The sequence below is a fragment of the Amphiura filiformis genome, chromosome 16, assembly GCF_039555335.1.
Source record: "Amphiura filiformis chromosome 16, Afil_fr2py, whole genome shotgun sequence".
Classification (NCBI taxonomy): domain Eukaryota; kingdom Metazoa; phylum Echinodermata; class Ophiuroidea; order Amphilepidida; family Amphiuridae; genus Amphiura; species Amphiura filiformis.
The window spans coordinates 37,025,738-37,040,067 of record NC_092643.1 but is presented as its reverse complement, the minus strand read 5'-3'; the positions used below and the strand labels follow the sequence as shown (position 1 = coordinate 37,040,067).

The window sequence follows — 14,330 nt, the reverse complement described above, 5'->3', positions numbered from 1 at the left end:
TATAGTTGGCCATATGTTGTAATGTTAGGTTACCTGAATTTATTCTAGACATTAAATCTTTTTAAGTAATAAGTTCAAATTTAATATCAGATCAAACTTTCTATTTTAGAAAATGTTCATCAGGACTGGAAAAATATTTATATTCTGGGAAGACAAGCCAAAATTTGCTCCAATGTAGCAAAATTTTGAGGTATTTTGTACATGGGGAAGCAAGATTTCCCTCCAAATCCCAAAATTTCACTGGAATGAGCTTCCTGATTCCACCTTTTCCAGGTCTGGCAAGCAATTTGTGGCGAGGCAAAAGAGGGCAAGCAATATTTGGCAAAGGGGGAAAGATTTTGGCAAGTTGGAATGAGAGGAAAAAGATTTTTGGCACACATTGTGTTCGATATGTATGTGTATTATATTATATATGTAGACCATTAATTCAGATTTGATTCACAAAATTTTGGCATGTGCAAAGGATGTGGTAAAGTGTTTTGGCATGCTGAGGGAGGGGAGTCATTGTCATGCCATTTTGCAATTTGCCTACCCTGGGGAGGTGGACAGATCATTATTGCATCATAATTTATGATCTCATCACATCCTGAAGCTCTTCCCTAATTCATATATTCAGGAAGTAATATAACAAATTTAAGAGATGTATTCATAATTGTACTAAAATAAATATACTTCCATTTAAGGGGATCTGAACAAGCAGGAAATACCGGAGATAAAATGGGCTGTTCTGGTTGAAATCCATACTCCCCCTATGGAAGACATGACCTTAATCGTCCACATGGGTGAATTTCAAATGGGGTTACCTGAATAGGTGACTCCATTTGAAATCTACACCCCCTGTGTGGAAGGTTATTAGGTTATGTCTTCCATAGGGGGAGTATGGATTTCAACTGGAATAGCTCAGTGTGTACTCCAAACAGATGTACAAATCAGTTGTCAATCATATTCAAAACTGAGACTATTATATAAAGTGCAATTGTTATATGCAATGGTAGGAAATACAGTGGGAAAATCTGAAGTCCAAGCAGCAAAAATTACAAAGGTTGGATGTTTTTATCTATTTTGGGATTATTATAGTGCTAAAATAAGGCCAAAAAAATAAATTGTTTGCTTATCCATAGATCTCTTTCAGAAGTTGGGTTGGTCGGTCGGAAAGTTTTTTTTTTTCATGTACCAAAAGTATAATGTGAAGTACTTGTTTGTATTTATGTAAAACACTCACTGACCACAGAATTTCAACCAAAGACAAATTTGAGGTAAACTCTACTTTATTTGATATGTACGTGTCTGGCAGACTTAAAATACCGGTACTGCATTTTAAAGTTCAACAGTGTTTTACTTGTGTAGACGCTGAGAATGATAGTACGAAATATTGAAACCCTCAGCCAGGTACGACTGGACAAGGGAAACATGCAGGAAATGTTTTTTTTTACAACATATCTTTTAAATCTTCAGTTTTTCAATCAAAAAGTTCATGACATTTTTGAGAAAATTGTAAAAAAACTTATTTAAAAAAAAAAAAAGTTCTACGGTCGGGACTGCCGAGACGGTCAGTTGGACGAGGACAAGCAAACAACTTTTTTTGGCCTAAAGATTAAATTATAATGGATTATAATTTTCACTATGTAAGACATTCTTCAAACTAAAGCAGGATTGCTTACAAACTGATGTATTTTCTTTTGTTTTATGCAGCTCACAGCTCAAGAATTGACAAGGACACATCGAGGATTGTACCAATTGAAGTGAAGCACGACTATTACGGTAGTAATTCTAAAGCTTTGGACAATAAAGATGCCGCAGCGCAAGATTCTCGCCCCTCTCCGGTGACACAAGAGAAAGTGAAGGAACATGCGAGTATGCTCTTTGAATCGGTCCCTCTGCCGGACAATACTTATAGTCTTGAAGTGAACTCCATGGTGGAGATTACCAAAAGTGATGAGAAACTTTATGGAGTGATGAGATGGATGGGGTATAACCAGAGAGTTGGTTCCATGGCTGGTATAGAATTGGTGAGTAGTTTTCTTTTGATTTCATACTCTCATGTTTACAATAATTAAAGGCCGAATAGTATGGTGGGTGGCCAGGTCCTTCCGTACCAACAGTAGAGTGCCATTTCTGAGTTATCACAGTACTAACCTCCTTTAAACAAACCATCTCACTGGATGCCATATGAGCTTTGTGTAACTTTGTTAATTTTATCACTTGAGTGCATGAGAAATTTTATGAGAGTAATGTGATGGATGAGGTATAACCAGAGTGTTAGTTCCATGGCTGATATAGAATTGGTGAGTAGGATGAAAAGGGCACTTTGTGATTCAGAGCCTCAGCCCCTCCCTACTAATTTTTTATACCATCAAAACCTAGAATTTAATATTATTATATTTTGTTTGCCGTTTGATTGTCCAATTGTATTTTCTGTCTGTTTGCAAAAATTTACAACATAGTGACCTTATGGGGCACTGTAATATGTTCCTCGCAAAGTCAATGTCCGAATCACTTTTTTGTTATATCAACATGTATTGAACCATACCCTTATTCTAGCATTAAAAATGAGGATTCTAGAAAAACATTTTGCTACTTTAAGGAATCGGATAGCAATGTTTGCACAGTATTTTTTGTGGGACCTGTGAGCACGTCAGACACACCAAATTGCATTCTGAATACGAGAAATGTTCTTTTGATATCAAATAAATTTGGTTTTTTGAAATTCTAGGGTTAGGGTTTTTGGAAAAGAATGTATATCTTCACTATGAAAGGCCAAAATGTGCAAATGGTGGACGTTGCTATCCGATCCCTTAAATCATTTAGTTTTATATGTCAAACTCTCAAATTTTATAGGGTCAAGTGGGGGATGGAGCTGTCTATAGGGTATTCTACCGTGAATATAAGTGTTGTATTATAAAAAAAATTATTTAAACATAATCCTGTCATCTTTTTTTTCTCCAGGAGGAGAAATTAACATCAGGAGGTACTGACGGCACACTATTTGGTAACCGATGCTTCCATTGTGAGCACGGGAGGGCGATATTTGTGAAATTATCATCAGTGAAACCCGATTCCAGATTTCCATCCCAGACTGAGACGTTTACCAAGCGTAAAAGGCTAACAAGTCAAGGTACAATTATATTCACAAAATAAGTCTAATAAACAATATATCACATTTTTATCGCTTCTGCTCTTCATTTGTAGCTATAAATACAAAGGCTAGAATTTTTGTTGATTATTTTAAAGGGGGAAAAATTGTAATGTGCAAAACTGTGCTAATATGCGATGTGCACAGGCCTTATAGTAAGCACAGGGAAAATGCACAATTTTTGAGAGCAAAATGTGTTAATTTTCTCCCCAAAAAGTTTGGATTTGCAATATTTAATTATTTTTTTATTTTTTTTACTTTTTTCTTCTATTTATAATTTCTTGCAATTGTTTGCAACAGCCTATTTTCTATTTTTTCAACATGGTTTGTGTTGCAGATCATATGGATTCTTTGATATTAGTGAAAACTTTTGGAAAATAAGTACTTGAAAAATGGTTATTTTGGGAAAATCTTAAAATCTGCAGTCAGATCTATAATGCGCGATTGTACCCAAAATGCACAAATGTCGACGCTTTTTGCGCATCGTGCATTTTTCATTACCTTATAGAAAAAGAATATTTGAATGACTTCCTTTCAACCTATTTCATCATTCTGTCTCCTTCAGATTTTGGTGGTTTCAAGTCACCCACCTTGAAAGGCTACATCCATCCACCAAAGAAACTCACTCTTGAATTTGTGGGAAGAAAGAAAGGCATCCAAGGTGACCAGAATTCATGCTACCTTGATACGACACTATACAGTATGTACGCATACTCCAACATTTTTGACGATATTTTACACCGAAAGGGGACTCATAAGGATTTGACTGAATATGAGAGCGTTCAGACGATATTGAGGGAGAACATTGTCAACCCACTCAGAAGGTAATTAAATTCATTCATTTCAGTCGGCTGTGGAGCAGGCCACTACTCAGATTCTCCATGTACTACGATTTGAAGCCAAAGTGGTATAACTTGTATATGAACATCTTGGGGCTCTTACTGAAATACCTATAGACCACTTGGCATGTGACGTCATTGCCCGGCAGTATGCGCGCGCATTATGACAATTTACATTGTTCTTTGCCCTGCAGTGTGCGTGCGCATCGTAGTCTGCTAAGGGCATGTGCATTTTAAATCGCCCGCCACATTTCATACAATACAAGAAAGCCATTGAACAGTGTAGCGGCTCGTTCGAGCATATCGATAGACGAGTCCCTCGCCTTTGTTGATAAACAGTGATGTCAAGTGGTCTATAGGCTATTCCATTTAAAATATATGCTACCCCTGTGGATGATGTTGGATCCACAGGGAGAGTATGAATTTCAAATGGAATGAACACATTAGGGACATACACCCTCTGCGAAAGATTCAACCTTGATGTTCGACAGAAGGAGGGTGCATTTCAAATAGAGTTGCTTAATGTGTTCATTCCGTATGAAATTCATACTACCCCTGTGAACGATATTTCCAAAATCTTCCACAGTGGGAGTCTGGACTGTAAATGGATTGGTCCAATACACAGGAAGGTGCCAGGAATACCCACTTCTCTTGAGAATTCTGAGCAACTAAGCGGCAAATATTTGATGTAGAATATTCGTTCAACAAGTGGTCGTTATTCAATCTATTTCAATTAATTTTTATCTTCTACATTTTTTGTAATGAATGTTAGTCGGCAGAAAATCCAATTAGTCCAACCTAAGGCACTTATTAACTTTCAGAATTTTAGTTTCCACATACTGTACAGTGTGATATTTTCGCTATGTTAATTTTTTTGCAATTTTATCATTTCTGGACAGTTTAGTGTTAAATTTTGTGTTTCCAAATATATTCATAATATATAATTTTGTGGCTGCCTGTTTGACTGTGAAAGCGCAAAAATTAAACCCCCTCAAAAATTTCCCGTTATACAGTAACCATATTGGAAAGATGATTCGAAATAAAATATTTTGGACCGCCAAGTTATCTACGCTTAAAGATGGAAATAAATTAACAGCTGAAACCTTCCATTTCAATATTTTCTTCCGAAAGTTACGGCTTTGTGAGAGCAGACCGAGTACTGAAACTACGAGAATACCTTGACCAGCTAGGCACTACCAAAGGCTTGACCAGTGAAGAAAAGGATCCAGAGGAATTCCTGCACACATTTCTTCAAGAAGTCACAAAAACAGAACCATTCCTGCATATCAGGTGAGATATGAAGCTTAATTGACCTTTAACCCTCAACAATGAACACTGCAAATTAGGTGAGATATGAACCTTTATGACCTTTCACCCTCATCAGTGAACACCCCATAAGGATTGATTAGCGAAGAACAGGATCCTGAGGAATTCCTACACATATTTCTTTAAGAAATCACTAAAACATAACCATTCCTGCATATCAGAATGAGTTTTAAACATTACATGACCTTTGCCTGCAATGAATGAACACCCCATAGGAATTGACTAGTGAAGAAAACGTTCCAGAGGAATTTCTTCAGGAAGTCACAGAAATGAAACTATTCCTGCACATCAGGCCAATTTTTACTTCCAAATGACCTTTGACCCCTATCTGTGAACACTCTAATTGACTGAGAGAATCACTACTTTTACCTCATATAACTTGACAAATTATTTAAAAAAATTTTCAGGCAACAAGGAAGTACCCATGTGGAGAAATCTTACCATTATCAGATCTTTATGGAGAAGAATGAATCCTACCAGCTACCAACAGTGGAACAACTTCTTCACTACTCTTTCCTTCATTCAGACCTAAGACTAACAAAGGTATGTATGTAATTTGTCATGAAGAGATAGTTGGATAGTTCTTTATTTCAATGTTCAATAAGCTGGTACGGTGATGGACAGAAGAAACCATGTTATTCGCTGGCGTAGTGCATGTTAGAATATGACCGTTGCTCACGCTTTCTTGGTTATGAACCACTGATCGAAATGATCACAATACAAAGCCTATGGCATATCATAATTTGGAATAGGTGTTTGAGCCAAGGCTTGAACCAGTAACTAATGGATACTAATGTACACTTGCACTACGTCAGCAAATATTCGCCGTCGAAGTGTCGTAATAATTGGATTAACTACCATAGCAGTAGATAAATACAATTTTTGAATAGATCGCCCTGCACTACAAGCAGATTGCACTAATCACCTGTGTATGTTTGCACACAGGTGATTAGTGCAAAGATACTAATCTTACAGGTGCCAGTGATCATCTTTTCGTTGACATCTATGGTTCAATGCATAGGTACCGTGTGAATGTTGTAGTGCAGGGCAATTTATTCAAAAATTGTAGTCTTATTGCTATGGTAGTTAATCTGATTATTACGTCATTTCGACAGCGAATAGGCAAACTTACTTCTTTAAGTTGAGTTGGTCAGTTAGGGTGTGTTTGACATCCTAAAAGATATATTAAACAACTTCTTCACACTTCTGAAACCATTTAAAAACATGATGTAATACAGAAGTGAAATGCCCCAATTCACACCTATTACAGCTTTTGTTGTTTAGGCTTATTTAGATTCTGGCTACAATGTAAAAAAGGTTTTTCCAACCTGATGTTGTAGTGACTTCAAGTGTCTCTAAGGGTGTATGCGGTGTCTTGAAGTTTGAAGTTCTACCCAAAGTAATGCGCACTGACATCACTGCCACATCGGGGTAAAAAATGCACTTGAGATATTTATTATTGTAAACAAGACTATGTAAAATATGTACCATTTATAAAGCCTACATACAAATGTGAATGTTGTTTGTTTATCACCCTCCCAAAATAGGTTCCACCATGTCTGATCATGCAAATGCCAAGGTTTGGTAAGGAATACCGCATGTACAACCGTATACTCCCAAGCCTGTATCTGGATATATCGGACTTACTAGAAGGTTGGCCAAGGATATGTACTGTGTGTGGAAAGTTGGCTGAGTATGAGTGCAGGGATTGCAGCGGACAACTTGAAGAAGCGGGTATCGTTGAAGCTATCAACTCATACTGCCAGGATTGCTGTAATACAGTAAGTACCGTCAACGATAACTTGTTTATAATAGCTCTCCTTATCTGAGACTGTTGGATTTTGAATAGAAAAGTCTCTTCCAACTACTTTTCAAGCTATGTAACGTGACTGTGGCTTCAATTATGATAGCCCGCCCCATTGCCAATTCAAATATGGTAGGCACATAACATATATACATGTCCCAGTTTCATTGTCATTTTGTACGCACGTTGGTTATGATCAATGAAATTCACTTCAAATATTGCCTTGTTTGCTGAGATCTGTATTGATTGGTCAGGCTAAGTAGCCGCTTACACAAACGGCAAGACAGTGAGACCACGGATGTGATATATAGAAAACTCGCCTGACCCTGGATCGGTAAAAGAGAACTTCCCATAGACTCTTTTGAAGTGGAAGGTAAAATGTCTGCATATTCCAAGGGCCCATGTTTTTGGGTTGATTACTAATGGTATAGTCTACATTACCAGTCGTTATCCACGGACCCGAAGGAGGGTATTAAGTCATGCAACCCTAATAATATCCTTTATTTTTTATTCAGGTCCACGCCCATAGGAAAAATCACAACGTAAAGGCTTACCAACTGGGAGATGAATTTCTTGCCAAATACGCTCAAGAAAAGGAAAACGGCACAATGGAGCAAGAGATCCACGAGAAAGTGTTTGCGCCACGCAAGATGATGGAGCTGTTTGCTGTGGTGTGTATTGAAACCAGTCACTATGTGGCCTTTGTGAAAGCTGGCAGTGGGTCAGGACAACAGGCACAGTGGGTTTTCTTTGACAGCATGGCAGATAGGGAAGGTAGGTGCAATCTTCACTCATTTCTCAACTTGCTTATACCGTAAAAACTTGATAGTTAGCATATGTGCTTACTATTGAGTGCTTTCGAAAACATGAAATTGTACCAAAGTCTGGTGCTTTACCAACTGAGCTAATGGGGTTGATACACACATTTGCAGGTTTACTTGTTCGTATAACTATGTGTATCGATGATTTGCTCAAAACCCTTTACACTTTTATGGATGGAGCTCTTTATGTTTGCATGTTTAAAAGCACCCGATAGTAAGCACATGTGCTTACTATCGAGTTTTTACGGTATGTTAGTTTTCCTGTGAAACACAATTTGAGCCTAGATAAATTTCAAGGGGTTACTAAATAATCACATAATTGCTGTATATTGATGTAAAATGTATAATATAATTTATGTTGGTTACTGTTTGTCTAGAATCTTTATAATGCATGTGTACCATTACACGGCTTTGTTTTCCCAAGATCGTGTCAATTTTTTTTTTTTTTAAAGGAGTATTTCGTGATCCTAACATCCTCTTTTTATTACATTTTTCAGTAGATATTAACGAAAAATGCTTATTCTCAAATTTTCAGTTGATTCCGATTTTGCATTTGCGAGTTGTGCATGATTCAAGTGTATTACACTGCTCCATAGGCCAGTGTTGTAATTTTGTTTTGGTGTACCAGAAAGTCATTAAAATTAGACAATATTTTTGCTACACAAATTAATCTGCAAGAAATTATTTCTACATAAACATTATGTAGCTAGAGGTTTCCAGTGGTATAAAAATTTCAACCTGTGTTGAGGAAAGTGGGGGATGAGGCTGTGGATCATGGAATGCCCTTTGAAATCACATAAAAAGGCAGTATTAGTCAGTGTAAATCTTGTATTGCAAAATCATTTCATGATATTCTATAATAATCATTGATTCCATTTCTTCATTCTGCAGGAGATCAACAAGGATACAACATCCCAGAAATCACCCATCTACCCCAATTCCAGCAATGGATTGAAAATGAAACCGTACTGAAAGAAACTAAAGACAAAGATCTGCCTCCGCCATTACGACGCCTACTCTGTGACGGCTACATGTGCATGTATCAAGACCCTGATGTTGCGAATAAGCACACAAGAGAATTCCAACAGACAACTCCCATTGATAAAATAGCCGAACAAGCTCCTTTGCCCGGTCTGAGAGAGCGTGCTTCATCTAATGAGATGCAAGTTGACGATAACATTTATGTTGTGACAAATGTTAGCGGTAGCAGAGGCAGTACGTCGTCTTACGGTGTGAGTCCTCCACAACATCCTCATGCTCCTCCTCCACAACATCCTCCTGCTCCTGCGCATTATCTAGAAACAACAACACCTGCTATTAGCTACACAACTCACAGAGGCCCTTCACAAGGGAGTTCATCAAAAGCCGCTGCAAATGCAGCATTATGTTATCGTAACTATGCTGATGCACTCACTAGTCCTCCGCAAGGGAGTGCACCAAAAGGAGCTACTTCAAATCCAGCGGCAGATTATCGGAAGTATGCTGAAGTTGCTGGTAGTAGTGGGCCCATGACAAATGGGAATAAGCAACCGCAGTTTAGTGCATATAGACTTACCCCGCAAGATCAAACAATGTTGAAAAGTAGGGGATCATCAAGTTTTGATGATGAACTTATCGGTAATTCAAGTAAACAACATGTTGGTCATGTAGGATATGATGATGATGGACAACATCGTGGTGATACATCATCCATACATAGTCGAGACTCTCAATACGCATCTCTTCCGACGACGCCATATACGTTGCAGCTATCCGAAGATGCAGATATGTATTCACGACCAAAAGAACAATCAGTCATAATCAATCAAGAAGATCACATACATCATCCGCCGTCAAGAACAGACTTTCCAGTCGTCCGAAACGTTGTGGCAGATGCGCCGATATCTGCACCGATACCAAGAGGTCACCCATCGAGACAGCCACAGACGAATCAAAGAGATAATTATCAGTATAATAGAGACAGATACCAAACAAACTTGAGTGCATCAGCAAGTAGATTAGCCAAGCATGACATAAGATCACCACCAACAGACGACGATGAGATGAGAAATGTAATCGCTGGGTTCAGTCTCGGCGGCACTACTCTGTAACTTAGAAGCTTGCTTGAAATGGACGCAAGATTTCTTTCATATTTATTCAGATTGAACATGAAATATTCCTTTTTGCCTTAGAAAGATGTGTTATATGTTCTACTTTTTCCTGGTAGTATATTTTTCTCAAGATGTTTTTGAGATTGAACCAAGTGGTTGTAAAAAATTTAAGCTTGTCAAAGATTTAAGACATTATCCTAGGACCAATGGGTTATTTCAGTTGCAATCCATACACCCTCTGTGGAAGACATGACTTTTATCTACATCCCTCCTGTTTGCGAGACTAAGGTCATGTCTTCCATCGGGGGGTGTGTGGATTTCAACTGCAATAGCTCAATTTCACTAAGACATCAAATCATGCTAAGTACCCAAACATATAAATTAATAGCACTTTCAACATTGGATTGGACTTGAAGACGTACCTTTAGATAGTTTAGGCCATATTTTCTGAAAGCCTTTCTGACCTTTGCCCTCTGTGAAAGTTCGTTCGGTTTATATAAGGTGGAAATTATCCGGAATTTGTTATTGCGCGCAAATCAAGCTCATGTAAATTCACATAAGCGTGCGCCCGTCACGCATTATGCATCGCACAACTAATGTAAGCATTGCGCCCAACTGTGTGCATGCCATTCTGTATCAATATGGGTAGAGAGAGGCAAAACACCTTGCCCAAGTGTACAACACGATGGCACCATCGGGGCTCAAACTCGCAATCAGAACAGAGCCTGTACCGCTGCGCCACCGTGATTGGATTGATTGCCATGTGCCCATCCCTCATGCTTGGTATACATCAAGATTGTAATTTAATACATTACTGGGTCATGCATAGACAATGTGGTAAGCTATGGTTTGGGTACTTGGTGTGTATTTCCAGTCTTTCTGAAATCTGGCCGTGGATAAACATATGTATACTTTACCTATTTGTAATTTGAGGCAACAAAAGAAGTTGTCTGTTGCTAGAATTCGCCTATTGCACGGTTCCGCCATGATGCAAGGAGAGTCTCAAACTGGCATGACATGAAAGGAAGAATTACATAACTTATATGACCAGTTCAATTCCCATCCATACAATGGGTGAACTGAGTCTGGGATATGAGTAAAAGAAGTTTATTTTATAGTTTTTGGCATAATGCATATACATGTATACATATTTTAAGAAGGGTAGGGTAAGTCCCAATTATCAGAATTATCAGCATATTGTGGCCTGTTAAACAGAGGAAACAAGAAACTTATTTTGCTCAACAGATGTTTGATTTTGCTGGATCACATCACATTTTTGTCTTCAACTCCGTGACATCAGAGCTGTAAGGCAGTTGTGCCCTGTGGGTCTGGTGCACAGTCTTTGTGTGTACATATGTGATAAGTTTTGACAAGATGTTAGAAATATCTTTTGGAATCTTTCATCCAAATGGAATGAACTTATTAGGCAGCTCCATTTGAATTTCATACACCCTCTGAGAAATATTCAACCTGAATCTTCCACAGAGGGCGGATGAGTTTCAAATAGAGTTGGTTAATGTGCTAATTCCATTTGAAATCCATACTTCCCTTGTGGATGATTTTTCCAAACTCTTCCAGAGTGTAGACTTAAAATTGATTAGCCCAATACATGACCTACTGATTGTATATCTCACTCACTGTATGATTGAAAACAAATATTCTATGTTTTGAAATACACAAATATATTAAATTAGGTCTGCTGGGGAAATATAGGGGTTTTATATTGAATGTCCAAGGTCATTGTCCACTTTAGTTTCTCCTCTTGTCATAAGGATATTGTACATTCAACAACTCTTCCTATACCTTTGTACAGGAGCCAACCGTTGTTAATCCGTGATGAACCAACACTTTTACTGTAGCGTTTACGAGAACGCCAGCGAGACTACGCGTTACGAGAGAGCGCATAAAATTCGTCATGCCTGGAACCTTTGTGCGTATGCCAGCTTGCAAGTTGAATTCAGTATTTATCAGGAAGCGGCTAAACATTGTAGTTTTATTGCTGATATCAAAAGAGAAATCATCAAAGCTTTTGTAAGGCTGAGTGGCAATGATGAACTGACATTCCTCGGAAAATAATCATGAATTATACGATGTTTAGCTTCTTTTCGTTGTTGAAAGGGATTCAATCATGTTTCACCGTTGTTCATCACCGATTAACAACTCGCGTCCGGCGCATCTGCGTGGTTTACTTGGCTCGGGCAGCTAAGTAAACTCGCCAAGTAAACCACTCGAGACGACGCAGACGCATCGCTGTTAATCGGTGATGAACAACGGTGAAACATGATTGAATCCCTAATTGGTAGAAGTGCTAGTGTAGAGTCCTGGAGTATGTGGGTTCAAATCTGGGCCAAGATTGGGGGGGGGTCATACTTTCATCAACTTCATGCAAAAATAATTTATGATCAACATTGTACATTTATGACTGCATGTCACTTGGCTTTGATGGGTCAAGTTTTTCTTTTCTTTTCGTTTTCAAACCAGTGGATTTGATTTTGAAAGGATTGATATCTGGAAAAAAGATTGTTTTTCGAAGTTGAGAACCACATGCATTTGTTGAAAAAAATAGGTTTATTGGCATCTGGTATGGGTAGAGGTTAAGTTAAATATTTCATGTGAAATTTGGCATGTGTGGCATGAGCAAGCAAAGTGAGTTGTTTGGAACTAATATGGATAAAAAAGAGTTTCAAATTTGTATTTGATTGTTTACAGCAGCTTAAAAGATAATCATGTATAAAAAAAATGAAAAGGATTCTCGCAAACGTCTGCGAGAATCCAAATAGATTTGCCTACACTCTCACAGATTTCTAGGCCTGTAGGGGTGTGTGTGGCTGTATGTTAATGTTTTGCAATAAGTTTTTGGCCTCGCATGAACTGTTCAACTTGAAATCCAATTGCAACCATTTTATGTTTTGATGAATCCAAGTGTGTGAAAATATTGGATCCAAAACATAATGATGATAAAATTGGATGCTTTACGCCCAATATTTGTTGGTCTCGCTGTGAGTTTTTAAATATTTTGGACTTAAAGTATTAAAATTCATAGCTCAACCAATAAATATGGGCTCAATTGATCCAATTTTATATCAAACTTGAGCCATTGTTGCACTGTGGAAAGATTCATAAAATTATTAGGTCGACTCATCATCAAGATTTTCTGTACAAAATAATTTTTTTCACAACTACCAATATCTGTTGTTTCTGCTCCTAGAGAAAAGTTGATTTCTCACAAATCTGTTATTCTGTTTTCAAAATTAAAAACAGGGAAAATATGACACAACATCCAATGGGGGAGTAACACAAAACATATAACTATATAAGTTAAAAACCAGACGTTTCGAAAAGACAAAACGTTTCTTTCTCAAGGGATAAAATAAGAGACCTGCTCTCAATGTAGTGGAGACCAGCTTATTTTCCCTGTTCCCCGCTGGTCAGTTTGGTACAGATTTTCCCTGTTTTTATATTCTGCTTTCAGTTGACCAAAAAACAAACCTTTACAAAATTTGGCAAAAAGGGAAGAGTCAATGCTCTTACTCTAGCAATTTGTTCACACACAAAAAAAATTGTCCTTCATATCTTAATTCTGGATGACTAATAATTAGACCCATCCTGACATCCTTACAATTGGTGTGATCAGTCTCTTCCAAAATGTATAAATAAGTACATATGAACAGGTTATTAATAACCATTTTTGATACCTGTGAACTTTAGAAAACTTCTCTAAATTCAGTGTTTAGTATAACATATTACAATTTACAAAGCTCAATTGGGTTGTTCCATTTGATATTCACACTCCCTGTGGGGAGATTAAAGTCATGCCTATCACAGGGGGTATATGGATTTCAACTGGAATAGCCCATTCATAATACTAGCAATATTACAAAGAGTACAATAGTATAAGGATATACTTAATGTTTCCAGGCTAGCAAACTGCATGAGGAGTCTAGTGGTTATAGGGCTGCTGGCCACGCAGAAACCTGAATCTCGATCTACTCCCCTAAATCTTTTATCACATAATGAATACGGAATAAATCACAAATATGTAGGGGGCTAGATCAGGATGGAGGTAATTGCATGGGCCACCTACAATATTTAGCCAAAAGTGGGCTGCAGCAACAAAAACAAGGTTTGTCTCAGATTCCTTGGCCAAGATTCCGTCATGCTTTTGGTAGATTTTTACTCGCTCAATCATGTAATTTTCACGGATGTTTTTGGATAGAACACATACACACAATCATGGTAATGTCAAAAAGTGTTCATGAAGGGTGCACAACTGCTGATAGTTGCAGGAGTTAGTCTCCTTCGCATGAGTATGCTTTG

At 37.8% G+C, this 14,330-nt stretch overlaps 1 protein-coding gene across 1 annotated transcript in view; it reads left to right on the top strand.

The window, feature by feature from the left end:
• The window catches only part of LOC140172620 (uncharacterized), a 44,366-nt gene extending 30,783 nt beyond the window's left edge, over positions 1-13,583 (top strand). Inside the window, exons 18-25 of the mRNA XM_072195757.1 lie at positions 1,693-2,009; positions 2,947-3,115; positions 3,699-3,957; positions 5,104-5,262; positions 5,706-5,841; positions 6,846-7,079; positions 7,618-7,876; positions 8,815-13,583. Coding sequence (XP_072051858.1) covers positions 1,693-2,009; positions 2,947-3,115; positions 3,699-3,957; positions 5,104-5,262; positions 5,706-5,841; positions 6,846-7,079; positions 7,618-7,876; positions 8,815-10,013 — 2,732 coding nt within the window. The 3' untranslated portion in view covers positions 10,014-13,583. The remainder of the gene's footprint in view (positions 1-1,692; positions 2,010-2,946; positions 3,116-3,698; positions 3,958-5,103; positions 5,263-5,705; positions 5,842-6,845; positions 7,080-7,617; positions 7,877-8,814) is intronic.
• The last annotated feature ends 747 nt before the right edge of the window (positions 13,584-14,330 follow it).